Source organism: Momordica charantia (assembly GCF_013281855.1).
Source record: "Momordica charantia cultivar OHB3-1 chromosome 8 unlocalized genomic scaffold, Mcharantia_2.0 BLBB01000008.1, whole genome shotgun sequence".
Taxonomy (NCBI): Eukaryota; Viridiplantae; Streptophyta; class Magnoliopsida; order Cucurbitales; family Cucurbitaceae; genus Momordica; species Momordica charantia.
Genome location: NW_028275166.1, coordinates 18929794 through 18944740, shown reverse-complemented (window position 1 = coordinate 18944740; position 14947 = coordinate 18929794). Strand labels below are relative to the sequence as shown.

Genomic DNA, 14947 nt, shown 5'->3' with positions numbered 1-14947 from the left:
ATGCGATCAACCTAGTGATATTCGGCTATGATTTTTACACGTCATATCACGTATGACATCCCATCGTAGTTTTGACTTTTGATAGGAGACTACACTATTTTCGTTAATATTTTGTATACATACCTTTGTTTTCTAAATTTAATAAAACATTATTATTATTAGTTCTTCACAAGCTACTTTGTTTTTTAATTTTTTTTATTTAAATTACATTATTGATGAATTTCCAGGTTGCTTTTAGGGCTGTATAAAGTCCTGTATATGTTGTTTTCAAATTACACTTTATGATTTAGAGTTTTTCTTTCTTGTAAAATTTTGCGTTGTAGATCAATGATTCACATCTCAAATAAGGAACTTTTTCCTTATTTACTAATCTTGTAATACTCTTTATAGGTGTCAATTACCGTTAAATTCATGTTGGCAAATAATAATATTTGGTGGATGGTCAAATCAATAATGGATCTTGATAATCTATCAGAGTATGTTTTTTGTTAACAAATTTCAACATACTTTTTACACGTGAAAGTTTTTAATACATTAATAATTTTTAAAAATGAAAGACTAATAAATTACCATAGTGAGAAAGATCAAGGACCACCCTAATAAAAAACTATTAATTAGTGAAATTGTGTTTGCAAATAAAGAATAATCCGAAATGAAACCAATTTAATTAGTAGGTGTGAAGAAATGGTTAGGTGGAACACGCAAAAGAAGCGAAAACAAGCACATAAAGATTGTTGTTCCGAGAGCGAGTAAACAAAATTGGAAGCCTTGCAATTATATAAACAATGCCCATGGGAACTAGCATGGCGTGAGTAATTAAAATGTGGGTTTGGAAAATGGGAATTAGTAGTTATGATTCAGAGGAAGGATGGTGCAGCGTCAAGACGCTGGTGGTGGGCGCCGCGGCGTGCTTGGTCTGGTCGTGGATCGCCGCCCACAGATGGAAGCAGAGGAAGAAGAAAGGCCCCAAAACGTGGCCGCTTGTGGGAGCTGCAATCGAGCAGCTGCTCAACTACCACAGAATGCACGACTGGCTTCTCGGTTACCTTAAGCTCTCCAAAACTGTTGTCGTCCCCATGCCTTTCACTACTTACACTTACATTGCCCACCCCGATAATGTTCACCACATTCTCAAGACCAACTTTGCTAATTATCCTAAGGTACAGCCTTAAATTATTCCAACATGTTTTAAATGTTTGAAACTTTGCACAAAACTGGAGGAGTGATAATCAATATTAAATACAGAGAAAAATACAATATAAGGGACTTGAACACAAGGCATCCGATTTTGATACTATTCTTAACCTTGAGGAGGAAATAATAATATAGGGTTCGAACACAATATCTACTTTAATACCATTTTTTATTTTGGGGAGGAAAGTTGGAACGTGGGATCTTCTATTCTGATACTATATGTTAAATCAACAATTAATAGTAAAAAATTAATTAAGCTCAATGAATAGGATAATTTTAGGTTAAAAAACATATTTGGTCCCTATATTTTTGCTAAAGTATCGATTTAGTCCCTGAACTTTAGTTTGTAACGATTTAATCCTTGCAATTTGTAACGATTTAGTCCCTAAAACAATTTAGTCTCTATAATTTAAAATTTGTAACAATTTAGTCCCTACCATGAAATTTTTTATCAAAATAAAATATCTATTTTTATCCTATAACGATTTAGTATTTGTAATTTATAAACACACATGGCCCTTCATCGGTTTATCGATCTAAATGTATAAGAAATTTAACAAAGTTTTTCATTAACTATAAGACTAAATTGTTACAAATTTAAAAGTATAGAAACTAAATCATTACAAACTAAGATTTAGAGACAAATCGTTACTTAATTGAAAGTACGAGAAGTATTTTTTAACCGATAAGTTTAATTGTTTTGTTGACACAATGTATTGAGTTATTTGAAGGGTGATGCATATCATTCGTACATGGAAGTGCTTCTTGGAGATGGGATATTCAACGTGGATGGAGAGCTATGGAGGAAGCAAAGGAAGACCGCCAGCTTTGAATTTGCTTCAAAGAATTTGAGGGATTTCAGTGCCTTGGTTTTCAGAGAGTACTCTCTCAAGCTCTCCTCTATTTTAACTTCGGCTTCTCTACACAACCAACAAGTTGACATGCAGGTCACAATATCAACGCAACCGTCCCTCTCTTTTGCCATCCAAATTCAAAATTTATAAACCTTTATTACAATGCAGGAATTGTTGATGAGAATGACTTTGGACTCCATATGCAAGGTTGGATTTGGCGTTGAAATTGGATCATTGGCTCCAAATTTGCCCGAAAATTGCTTCGCACAAGCCTTTGATACAGCAAACATCATCGTCACTCTTCGGTTCATCGATCCTTTGTGGAAAATTAAAAGATTTCTCAATTTGGGATCCGAAGCTCTCCTCGATAAGTCCATCAAAATCATCGATGATTTCACCTACTCTGTTATTGCCACTAGGAAGAAGGAGATCGAAGAAGCTCGAACCACGGGCAACGATGGCAAAAAGGTAATCTACACACATTTTTCCCTACAGCAAAAATTAAATAATATTTTGGTAACCATGTTTTCAAAACATCTATTTTGATCTCTATAATGTTAATATTTTAGCTACTCTACTTTTCAAATGATGCTTTTAAGAAATGATAATTTTGGTCCCTATTTACAAAATTTTAATACAAATTTTATACAGTAGAAATCCTTTAATGCAATGAGTGAAATGTCAAAGTAAAAATTGTGATTTGAAAAAAATAAAAACGAAATGGAAGAGACTAAAATGATCCTTTTAAATATAAATGAACATTTCAAAAGAAACAAAATACACCACTAAAATAAACTAAAGAAACAAGTATCTAAACAGTATTTAAACCTATTACAATTCACTAATATTTTGTGATGATGTGACAGATAAAACACGACATATTGTCAAGATTTATAGAGTTAGGCGATGATCCGAACAACAATTTCACAAACAAGAGCCTAAGAGACGTCGTTCTAAACTTTGTGATCGCTGGACGTGACACAACCGCTGCCACTCTTTCGTGGGCCATTTATATGGTAATGACTCACTCCCATGTGGCTGACAAACTTTACTCCGAGCTCACTAGTTTTGAAGAAGCAAGAGCCAAAGAAGAAGGAATTTTCATTGCTCAATCAGCATCACTCAACGGATCTTGAATCCTTTGAAAGAAGAGTGAAGCAATTTGCAGAGCTTCTCAATTACGACTCACTCGCTAGATTGCATTATTTGCATGCAATGATTACCGAGACACTTCGGCTATACCCTGCAGTCCCTCAGGTATAAACATATAGAAAATACTTAGATGCTGATTGGTGAACACATCGGTTGAAACTTTCACAAATAAGAATGGAAAAAGAACATACTGTCAATTTCTTTTGGTACGGGCATGTAGGACCCGAAGGGCATTTTGGAGGATGATGTGTTGCCAGATGGGACAAAGGTAAGAGCAGGAGGAATGGTGACATATGTTCCCTACTCGATGGGAAGAATGGAGTACAATTGGGGTTGTGATGCAGCTTCTTTCAACCCTGAAAGATGGCTCAAACAAGGCATTTTCCACAATGAATCCCCATTCAAGTTCACTGCTTTTCAGGTCAACTTTCCTCCCCGTTTGATAATTATATTATTATTTATTTTTAAAAATTAAGCTTACAAACACTGCTCACTCATGTGTACTTCTTTATTTTTGTTATCTACTCGTTGAATATATTTTCACAATCAAAATAAAAAGACTAGACATATTCAAGAAATCTTGAGGGAACCGCATGCACAATTTTCAAAAACAGAAATCCAAAAATGATAGCAATATATTGCAGGCTGGACCAAGAATCTGCATGGGGAAAGACTCGGCATATCTGCAGATGAAGATGGCACTTGCGATTTTGTGCAGATTCTACAAATTTAAATTGGTGAGTGGTCATCAAGTGAAGTACAGGATGATGACAATTCTGTCCATGGCCAATGGCTTGAAAGTTACCGTTGACAGACGCCAGTAAAATCACCCATTTACTACATTAATGTTTCTTTTCCCTTTTTTATTGATCAATGTTATACAATGAACTCAAAAAGTTAATAATCTCACTGCAATTTCCACCATTTTCATCAACTACTTTATTATTCTGCTTCTTTTTTTAGTGCTCGGTTTTGAATTGGCTTGCCTCTTGGTGTTTGGTTGGTAAAACTCTGCTTGACTTTATGTTCTTGTCTCTATAGGCGCATTTTGTTTGTAAGCATTTTAATCTACTCGATTTTGTGGCTATGTTCGAGTATTTTCTTAAATGGGTTTGGAAATTTCTGTGACATAATTTTGAGTGTCTTGTTATTTGAAAGTTGTATGATTTATTAGTTAATTCATAGGAAAATTTTAGATTTAATTTTGAACACTTGTTCAAGTTAAAAGTTTGAACTAATCAGATTGAGAGTTTTGAAAGTGACTCACCCACCAAAGTTCAAGATAAAAATTAAAATTTACCTTAATTTTAGTACGTTAATTCCTTAAGTTTGATTGTAAACAAGAGAAAAAAATAGTGGTGTGATCATCTTTATTTTTGGAGATCTTTTAAAAGAAATGTTACAACATTGTTTTTTGTTTTTATTTTTTTTTTAAAAACAATTCACTTATACAATGTGTTTGAGAGTAATGATATAATCAATGATTTTGGAAAAAAAAAAGTATAATTGATTTTCCGAAATCACAATCCAAGTGATACTAAATCAATTTAAAGTGATTTTAAATTTTTCTAAATTCAATTTTTTAATTTACCAAACATAATAGGAGAGTGATTTTGATAATGACAAAAGTGATTTTAGTCGTGTCAAAATCACTGTCAGACATATCTTAAGTCCATGTTTGACTAAAATTCTTACTTTCATCGTTTAATTTTGCAACTTGACACTAGAATCCCCGAGGCTTCGAATAGTCAGATTTTCTCTACCATTATTAGCTTTCCATTACTATAGCTATTAAAAATTGACTAACTGTTTTACCTTTGGCTTTTTTATTACTATTGTTTTTCAAACAATATAGCATTATTTTTTTTATTACTATTTTTCTCATAAATTAAACTTGGCTCCCCATTCAGAACAACCTTGTCCTCACCACTATTAAATAGTTATTAAATATTTAATTACAACAAATGAGGGTGGAGACTGTGTTCATGTTGGCCACGTCGTTAAAGAAGAGTTGTCAAAACATGTCATTTTATAGGAAAAATAAGAAATGATTGTAAACATGTTCTGGTTCTGTTTTATTAACAGTTTATTAGCTTAGAGGCCCTAAAGAACAAAATAATAATACTTTTAATCAACTTTGATCTACCTAATACTGTGGAGCTTTGGTGTCTTACCAAGCAAAGGGCTTATGAGATTATCTATACCACTTAGAAGCCAGCAAAATGAGCATGGTTTTTTTACCTAGCGTACAACAAGTAAATCAACATATGCGACTTCGAGCTGAGCTTAGTGAATAAAGTATTTATTATCAATTCGACTCCTCATTTCTGCAATTGTTTGGTAACTAATTTTACGAAACGTGATATAAAGAATAAATTCACAGTAAGTGGCCTTTTTTTTTTGGCATCAAATTCCAGCAAAGATAATCGAATAGGACAGTAAGAAATCAACTGACTATTCCTGATTGAAACCTGGTGAGCTAATTACACTATGGACCTTCCCTAAAGAGAAAAATAAAAGAAAGCAAACAGAAAAAAAAAAAAAAAAGGGGTGAGCACATGCATAAGAAGAGTAAGTAGAACATTGGCATTCTAAAGGTGAGTTCAATTTGAAGCTCTGTAATTCTCTCTCTAATCCTCAGCTACATTCTTAATTGCCTAATTTATGAACCTAAATGTTAGGTTGCCCTCACCAATCAATCCCCACTCAAAACCAATTGGAAGATGAAGCGGGAGAGTGTAAAGTTCCAGAGAAGAGGAAGAGGATCACCGGAAGTGTTTTTCCTTTGGCTTCTTTTTCCCTGGTTGATTCAATTCGATTCGAGTGCGGGCAACTTGTTAATCTGTACTCTTTACGTTATGCCGCTCGCATACTTTGGTTCCGAATTCCGCCCACCACTTCTCTGCTTGTGCTTCTGTGAAATGTCTCCGGCTGGAACACAAATTTTTAACTCAAAATTTGAGAAAATATACTTTTGAAATCAGAGACACTGTTGACTTTCTACAAAATTGAAACCAAAAAAAAGGAAAAACTCTCCTAATCATAGCCCAGACAGGTCAGTGAACAAGTTCAATAAGAAACTAAAGATTTTAACTTGTTAGTAATATATTGGAAAGATCAAACGTCACCTAAAGCTACTAGCACAAGCTATTGAATCTTGATTCAACCACTACTAATAAATCCAATAATCTAAAATAACAGGTTAAAAGAAACAAAATTATTTCAATAGATTCTCAGCTCCCAACATATATATTGGTAATATGGATACGGAAAATATAACATTGATACCATGATATATTACGACTGGACTAAAAAACTTAAAGTTCATAGGTTTGAGTAAATTTAATTTCAACCTTTTAATATATTCCCAATACTCTATAGAAGAAAATAAGATTTTAACTTTGAACCACCTACTAGATATTCTATTATAAATTAAACCCAAAAGTTTAAACTATTTGGTTAAAATGAATTTAATATTTTCATTATATTATTGACAAAAATATCTTTGAAGCAATTAGAACATAGATTTTTGAGAAATATAGCAGAAATGTTAAATGTTAACGAGAAACCAATGAGTGAGTATAACTTCAACCTGCACAATAATACCAGCCTTCACAAATCATCCAAAACAATTTTAGAAAACAAAAATATAAAATTACTTCTAAAACAGTTTTTAGACAAACCTTGACAAAAGGTTTTTATAAGAGAACACAAGCACACATTGGGCGATAAGGTATTTGCTTGTGTATGAAGTCAAGGGGACTAAAATTAGATCAGGTAAGTGATTGCAACAATCAGTCATGAGAAGACGTGGTTCATGACAAAGGCATTACAAAGAGATTAAATTAGATGATGAAGCAAGAAAACTTTTCATGCCACATAAGAGCTCAATAAATGGTCACAAATAGTGTGCTAGATTATAGTACCTGAAACGAACTCGTTTCAGCTCATTGCCTCCTCCTGGCAAAGCAGCCAGAGTTATGTACACGCCCGGTTCGTCTTGTACAACCCATTCTGCCTTCTCATTTTGTCCTTTGGTTCCGGTTGATATGGTTTGACTTTTTGAAATGCCATTAGACTCCAAACGAGAGTTTATGCTCATGGAAAGGCTCTCAGCGGAAAGCTGGTTGGAATTACTAACATTCTGGCCGGAAACAGTGCCAGAGTGGCTAATAGCACTATATCCTTCTGGCATCTTCTCAGCCATATCTTTCAACTGCAAAACCATTAAACATTTTAGTATCAACAAATTGAAAATACCAAGTAGGTGCATTACTTCCATATTTACAAAAAAATAGAGAACTCAAAGGAAAGAAAAAAAGGACATCTCTTCCAAATGCATGAAAAAATAACTGAATTAATAAGGAATGAAAATTTATTTAGCATGCTACACTTTTTTTTTTTTTTTGAAATCCGTTTGTCCGGGCCAGCTTGTGCGCACCTCGACTAATCACGGGCCAACCGCCTGACCCTATTACATTTGGTTGACAAAGTAACTAGTAGGATATTAAATAGCATCCTACTCTACTTATTAGTATGTTTGAAATCAACTTCTTCAAGTTTGCCACTTATATGGTTACTTTACATTTTACCAGTAGGTTAGTGGTAAAACTAAACTTGGAACTTGTTGATATTAACTTCTCCAACTGACTACCCATACTAGTGAATTGTTTAGTAGAAATTAGAACCTGTTCAAATTCTTTAGAGAGATGGTCTATTGAAGACCTATCTTCTCAACCTATTTGTTTCTCCTTGTATAGGTAAGGAGTATTTTACAAGCATGTTGAGAGACATTTGGAGTTGATATTTGAGGAGCAATTTCTTCTTGAGCTTAGAGGAATATAGATAGACGTATATTGATTGGAGAGGCGCATTAGGTGAAATCATGACATGAGGATGAAGTGAGATTTAGGACTTAGGTTTGGTTTCAAGTAAGAGTCCAAAGCTGATTGTCACTCACTCACTCCCCCAGATGATGAGCTTTGGAGTAGAATCGAAGATGTTTGAAGAAGGTGACATCCATTGTGACATATGCCTGTTCTGTAGTAGGAGAGTAGCATTTGTAGCCCCACAAATTGGGTGAGTGTCCCAAAAATATGCATTTATGTTAAATTTAAGAGAATCAAAATATTCTAATGTATTTGAATAGTGCAACTTAGGTCTTCTTACAGGTCTTCTTATGTAGCAGAAAGACCTGCTATAAAAAAAAATATTAAACCTACTACATAAAGGAATAGGAGACCTACTATAATAAGGAAAGAAATAAAAACCATAAAGATTTAAAAAGACAACTAATAAATGTTTATATATTCCAACAATTTATGTGCTCCAGGATCCAATTTTCTATAGTGTTGGAAAATGGATATGAACAAAGGCAGTGCACCCAAAAACCTTTGGGACTAAATCAAGGGACTGAACTCGGAGATGAGGAAATTATTGAAGAAAGACCTGACGAATGGGTGGAGAAGCCAAACCAGCTGGGGGGAGTGTTGGAGTTCTCTGTGAGGTAACTCCTTACAACTTTCTGGTATTCAAAAGCAAAGAGTAGCCAGTAGGCAATACAAATGAAAATAGCCTGAAGGCGTTATAGTCACCCCACCTATTCGAGAGGGTGGATAATCCCTCCCTACACAATTGCTCTATTCTCAGGCACAAAATAAGATGATCCCTACCTACTGACCTGGCAGACCTAATATCCTCTCTGCCAACATTCTCCCTCACTCCCATAATCTTTTATCTCTCCTAACCGTTATCCCCTACTCTCATAGACATTCCCCATTTTTCCTTTTCTAGAATATGTATTCAGAATAGGAGGTCTTACATTCTCATTTAAGTAAATATTAGCCATTTCATATTAGCTGCAATAATTTCATTGTTTTTTGTTGACTTTCCTTTCTTGTAATTGTTCTAGGATTGGAACTAAAAAATTGTAAAAAAATTGTATCGAGTAGACAAAAATACAGTAAAATTTCCCAAGTAAACTCGAACCCTCTACTTAAAACTAACTATAACCCTCTCATGAGTAAACTCAAGCCTAAACAACTAACAATTGCTCCCCTCATCTCCTCTCACAAACTCTATTGACAACAGACTCCTGGTAACAAACTCTCTAGCAAATGACCAAGTCCTTAGTATCCTAATATTTCCAGCCTCTACCCTAATGATATTCCTAACGTATTGGTATTTCTCCAACATGAGAAGACCATATTGTATTATTTTATTAATGAAGAACTATAATTTTCGTCTACTTAAAATTAACGGCTTGAAATAGGTTTTACTAATCAATTTCTTCTCCATATCAAATTAAGAAGTTTTATTTATTTATCTATCCTTTATTGTAACATCTAACATTGTAACCAGCGAACAGATAAAAACCAAGAAATATGGTGTTTTACAATACTGCAAACATTGCTGCTTAAATAAACATGAAACCAAAACCATACAAGAAACAACCATATTTTGAATTTGATAAGAGTGAAATGCAGTGGAAATTTTCATATCCTGCAACTTTATTGTCAAATTATTGTTTCCTTTTTAGTTTCAAAATTTTAAAAATAAAAAATGTACTCTCTTTCAAACAAACACATGAAATCAATTCAATACTTTAACCACCTACGCACACACATAGGGGCAGTATTGTGCAATAGCAAGAATGCAAATCTTCCTTTTAATGATAAACACAGAAATACGTAAGGTATCTCCTTACTGATATTCAAAATAAGAACAAGAACAAGAACAAGTGCCCTAAGGCTTACAAGGGGCCCAACCGTTAGAGAGGGTTGGGCACTCTCTTACCAAGTCAATCCTTCCAAAAGACAAAAACTACCTAAGATAGACCTCCTAGCATAAGTACTTCCCCATACAAAAGACTTGCCCAACAAACAACTAAGGGGAATTTACCCCTTTGCCCTTCCTAACATAATTATTCACTATTGGGGGCCTCACATCACTCCCAGGGTAGAAAGACACCTTGTCCTCAAGGTGAAAAGTGGGAATTGCTGGCGGACGGTTGATACGGTCTCCCACGTGGCTTCATGTTCCGGTAAGTCCTTCCACTGCACAAGAAGCTCCCGTTTGCCGTTGTCGATGTTCCGGCATATGCGCATAATATCCAAGGGCTCAGCCACCCATTCATAGTTCTCAGAGAAGGTAGGCAGATGGGTTTGGATGCTGTGCTGTTCGCCCGCTGCACGTTTGTGTTGGGAAACGTGGAAGATAGGATGGACAGTGGCGTCAGCCAATAGTTCCAATTTGTAAGCTACTGAGTCAATACGGTCCAGCACCGTCTAAGGGCCAAAATATTTTGGAGTTAGCTTCTCACAGTGCCTTTTGGCGAGGGACAACTGGCAGTAGGGGCGAAGCTTGAGGTAAACCGAATCGCCCACAGCAAACTCCACATGGCAACAGTGTCGGTCGGCAAACTTCTTCATTCTGTTTTGGGCCTCGACCAAATGGTTGTTTAGGCATTGAAGGGCCTGATCTCGCTCAGCTAACTGTTGGTCCAAGGTAGCGTTGGCCGTTTGTTGATCACCATAGAATATCAGCAGGGGAGGGGGGCGGCCATAGACAATGCGGAAAGGGGTAGTGTTGATTGAGACATGATACGTGGTGTTGTACCAATATTCTCCATTGTCGCGGTCTCTCCGAGCAAAAACAGCAGAGGTAAGTCTCAACACATTTGTTGACGATCTCGATCTGGCCGTCCGTTTGCGGGTGGTAGGTTGTGCTCCGGTGGAGTTTAGTGTCTTGAAGGCAAAACAATTTGGTCCAGAAGTGGCTCAAGAAGATCTTGTCGCGGTCGGAGACGATCTAGCGGGGAAACCCATGAAGTCAGACTACTTCTTTCACAAACGATGCAGCAATGGTCTTAGCCGAAAAGGGATGGGCAATAGGTATGAAGTGCGCATACTTACTCAAACGGTCCACCACCACAAAGATAACGTCATAGGATGTCGATTTTGGTAGTCCTTCGATAAAGTCCATGGAGATATCCTCCCAAGTGCGGTCCAAGTGTGGAAGGGGTTGCAGTAGACCGACCGGTGAGGTAGTGAGTGATTTGTTCCGCTGGCACACATCACACTGTTCATTTCACATCCTGTTTCATTCCTTGCTAATACAAATCACCGGTCAGCCACTTATAGGTCCTCAAAAAACCGAGTGTCCCCTGAATACAGAGTCATGATAGGTGTGGAGGGCGGCCTTGATGAGGGATGAATCACATGTGAGGACCAAACGACTCTTGTAAAATAGTTTCCCTTGTTGCAATGAGAATCGGGGCACGCGGTCCTGATTGGCCTGCAGCTCAGCGATAATCTTTCTCCACTTCCTTCCAGATTACATCAGCTTCTAAAATGGCCGAGACCGCCAAAGTGGCCAAGTGAGCCACTGGTGGCATATCAGACAGGGCTTCAGCTGGGGACATAAGGTGCTCCGTGGGTGGCATACGTGTTAAAGCATCGACCGCCTTGTTTTCCAGCCTAGGGCGATACTGAATCTCGAAGTTGTACCCCAGTAATTTCGAAACCCACCGCTGATAGTTCGGGGAAGATAGTTTTTGCTCCAGGAGAAACTTCAAGGCTTGCTGGTCAGTGCATACCAACAATTTCTGGCCCAACAAATACGGCCGCCAACGTTGCATGGCAAGGACAATGGCCATCAACTCCCGCTCATATACTAACTTCTGTTGATTGGCAGTTGACAAGGTCTGACTGAAGAAGGCAATTGGCCACTATTCTTGAGATAATACAGCCCCTAGACCCGTACCTGAGGCGTCGGTCTCCACGACAAACGGCTGACTGAAATCGGGTAAGGCCAATATCGGTAGCATGATCGTCGCTCGTTTAAGACGTTCAAAGGCTTCCGTCGTAGTGTCGGACCACACAAATGCATCCTTCTTCAAGAGTTGGGTAAGGGGAGCGGCTATGGCACCGTAATTCTCCATAAATCTACGATAATAACTGGTTAAGCCCAGGAATCCTCTGAGTTTTCTCAGATTCGACGGTATCGGCCATTGGATCATGGCCCGAACTTTCTCGGGATCAGCCTCAACACCCCTAGTCGAGACTCAATGCCCCAAGTATTCGATCCTTTCCTGGGCGAACTGGCACTTCTTCATGTTGGCATACAAGGAGTGTTCCTAAAGTATATTTAGCACTACCGTTAGGTGGGTAGCGTGAGAATCCACATCTGGGCTATAGATCAAAATATCATCAAAAAATACCAGCACAAACCTCCTCAAGAAGGGGCGAAAGATAAGGTTCATCAAAGCTTGAAATGTGGTCGGGGCGTTGGTGAGGCCAAAGGGCATTCCCAAGAATTCGTAGTAGCCGTCGTGCATCCGAAACGCTGTTTTCTCCACGTCCGGCTCTTGTACCCATGTTTGGGGGTATCCCAACCTGAGGTCAATTTTGGAGTAGATTGCCGCACCGTGAAGCTCATCCAGTAACTCCTCGACCACCGGAATCAGGAATTTGTCCGGAATCATTGCGTTATTCAATGCCTTGTAGTCCACGCAAAACCTCCAACTCCCATCTTTCTTCTTGACCAGTAGCATCGGGCTAAAGTAGGGACTCACACTGGGGCGGATGATTCCCGTCGTCAGCATCTCTCCGATTAAACGTTCTATCTTCGCCTTCTGCACGTACGGGTAGCGGTATGGCCGCACATTCACGGGTGGGTTCCCTTCAGTGAGCGTTATGCGATGATCAACTTCTCTCTTTGAGGGTAGACCCTCCGGAATTTGGAAGACGGCTTGATACTTAGTGAGCAATCTGTCAATGGAGCGTGGCAGTTCCATGGGGGGTGTCGAATTCGGAGCCTCTATTTGGAACACAGTGATCGCGCGAAACTCCAACAGAAAACCCTGATCTTGGGCATCCCATGAACGTGTCAAGCGCTTTAGTGTCACCTCTGCTTTTGTCAGGGACGGATCCCCCTTGAGTATCACTCGAGTTCCACTTGCTTTGAACGTCATTGTCAGGGCGCCCCAATCAACCTCCATCGTTCCCAGGGTACACAGCCACTGCATTCCTAGCACCACGTGGATCCCACCTAATTCCAGAGGAAGAAAATTTTCCACAATGGTTAGTTTAGGAAGTTTCAAAACTACTCCCTTGCAAATACCTTTTCCTTTTACACTACTCCCATTCCCATAATGACCTAGTAGTTGGACGTCTCCACCGTGGGCAGACGTAATGCTTCAACAAGCTTCTAAGAATTAAAATTGTGGGTTGCTCCACAATCAATTAAGACCACCACTTCCGATTGGCCGATCTCACCTCGCAACTTCATGGTACCAAGTGTAGAGAACCATACCACTGTGTTGAGGGACAGCTCGACCACCTCGCTTACTTCTTCGACCATTTCTTGATCCTCAATCGTGCCTGCATTCCCATCCGACTGTCCAAGATCGTTGTCGTGTGCCAAGAGGACTCACATGGTTCTTAGCGTTCGTCGCAGTGAAAACAGAGGCCCTTCGCTTTGCAAGCGTTATACTCTGTCTTTGATAAACACTTAAACCCCTTGCGATTAGGATTACTCATAGCGGGCAACGTGGGTGTACGGTTGGCAAGTGTAACGGTACGAGTTACTTGGCCTTGTGTGGCCTTTGGTGCGGGTTGGGTGGCCGATGGGTCGGCCCAATCGTGGGGCTTTTAGCGCCTTCAGTAAAGGCCAATGTCGCTGCGCTTCAGTCCTCGATTAACTGGGCTGCCCGCATGACCTTTCGTAACCAGTGATTTCCCTGCTCAATATCTCAGCCTTGATCAGAAGATGCAACCCATTAAGGAAAGTTTCCTCCAACACCTCCTTTGACGGTCCTCGTACGGGTGCAGAGTATTCCTCAAACATTCAACAAAAGTCTGCCACTGTTCCCGTGTGTTGTATGGCTAGAAACCGAGCGCAAAAGGCTACCCTCCTGTGATGGCCGAAATCGTATGAACAGCCGGACCTTTAGGTCGGCCCATCTGGCGAATTCTTGATTATCCCTTATCTTCCCATTGTCATTCTAGGGGTTTCCGAACCGGAAAACATTCCTCCTTTTGACTTTGTTAGTTCCGTGACCAGCATTGCCATGGCTTTCCATTGTTCCTCCATCCGGTTAGACAACCTATCTATCTCCTCCATCCGATGGGATAACTTATCCAGACTCTCCTTGATGTTCAGCATCTCTTTTTCATTATTGTCACAACATTCTTCCAGCTGCTTCTGTGCCATTCCTCTCGTTCTCCCAGGATTGAAGGCTCTAATACCAATTTGTAAGGTATCTCCTTACTTATTGATATTCAAAATAAGAACAAGAACAAGTGCCCTAAGGCTTACAAGGGGCCCAACCGTTTTTCTTTTTTTAACAAAAAATGAACTTTTCACTGATGAAATGAAAAGGAACAAAATTGTTCAATGATACAAACTCGCGAAGGAGTGAAAGGAAAACATACAAATTTAAAAGATACAAGGGGCCCAACCGTTAGAGTGGGTTGGGAGCTCTCTTACCAAGTCAATCCTTCCAAAAGGCGAAAACTACCTTTTCTAAGATAGACATCCTAAGCATAAGTACTTCCCCATGCAAAAGACTTGCCCAACAAACAACTAAGGGGTATTTACCCCTTTGCCCTTCCTAACATAACTATTCACTATTGGGGGCTCACAAAATATGCTTAAATTGATTTTTTCTCTAAGGACACCTCTTACTCTTATACTTTTTATTAAAATTATTTGATCGAGAGTAATTGGTTTCTGATTTAATTTAA

The 14947-nt window shown here is 38.5% G+C and overlaps 3 protein-coding genes across 3 annotated transcripts; 1 reads left to right on the top strand and 2 right to left on the bottom strand.

The window, feature by feature from the left end:
• Positions 1–836: 836 nt before the first annotated feature.
• CYP704B1 (cytochrome P450, family 704, subfamily B, polypeptide 1) lies at positions 837–4107 on the top strand. The gene is given in 7 exon segments (XM_022300958.2): positions 837–1160; positions 1926–2141; positions 2217–2516; positions 2915–3160; positions 3162–3305; positions 3421–3621; positions 3845–4107. Coding segments are annotated over 7 exon segments (1611 nt in total). The 3' UTR covers positions 4025–4107.
• A 1656-nt stretch (positions 4108–5763) lies between these two features.
• LOC148209715 (protein Brevis radix-like 4) lies at positions 5764–7417 on the bottom strand. Its single transcript, XM_088127402.1, has 2 exons — positions 7127–7417; positions 5764–6131 (listed from the first exon to the last, which is right to left on the bottom strand). Exons 1-2 carry the CDS (start codon positions 7405–7407, stop codon positions 6038–6040), a joined length of 375 nt encoding a protein of 124 aa, XP_087983528.1. The 5' UTR covers positions 7408–7417; the 3' UTR covers positions 5764–6037.
• Positions 7418–10141: 2724 nt separating this feature from the next.
• On the bottom strand, positions 10142–14414 carry LOC148209714 (uncharacterized). The gene is made up of 7 exons (XM_088126961.1): positions 14262–14414; positions 13478–13598; positions 12431–13250; positions 11990–12253; positions 11539–11908; positions 10574–10945; positions 10142–10486 (listed from the first exon to the last, which is right to left on the bottom strand). Exons 1-7 carry the CDS (start codon positions 14412–14414, stop codon positions 10142–10144), a joined length of 2445 nt encoding a protein of 814 aa, XP_087983087.1.
• Positions 14415–14947: the final 533 nt, after the last annotated feature.

Coding starts and splice junctions, on each gene's coding strand:
- LOC148209714 (XM_088126961.1), bottom strand. CDS start 14,414: ATGGCACAGAAGCAGCTGGAAGAATGTTGTGACAATAATGAAAAAGAG. Junction 13,251..13,477: donor TGGTACCATGAAGTTGCGAG/GTGAGATCGGCC, acceptor CTCTGGAATTAG/GTGGGATCCACGTGGTGCTA. Junction 11,909..11,989: donor TTACCCGATTTCAGTCAGCC/GTTTGTCGTGGA, acceptor TGCCTTCTTCAG/TCAGACCTTGTCAACTGCCA.
- LOC148209715 (XM_088127402.1), bottom strand. CDS start 7,407: ATGGCTGAGAAGATGCCAGAAGGATATAGTGCTATTAGCCACTCTGGC. Junction 6,132..7,126: donor CTGAAACGAGTTCGTTTCAG/GTACTATAATCT, acceptor TTTGTGTTCCAG/CCGGAGACATTTCACAGAAG.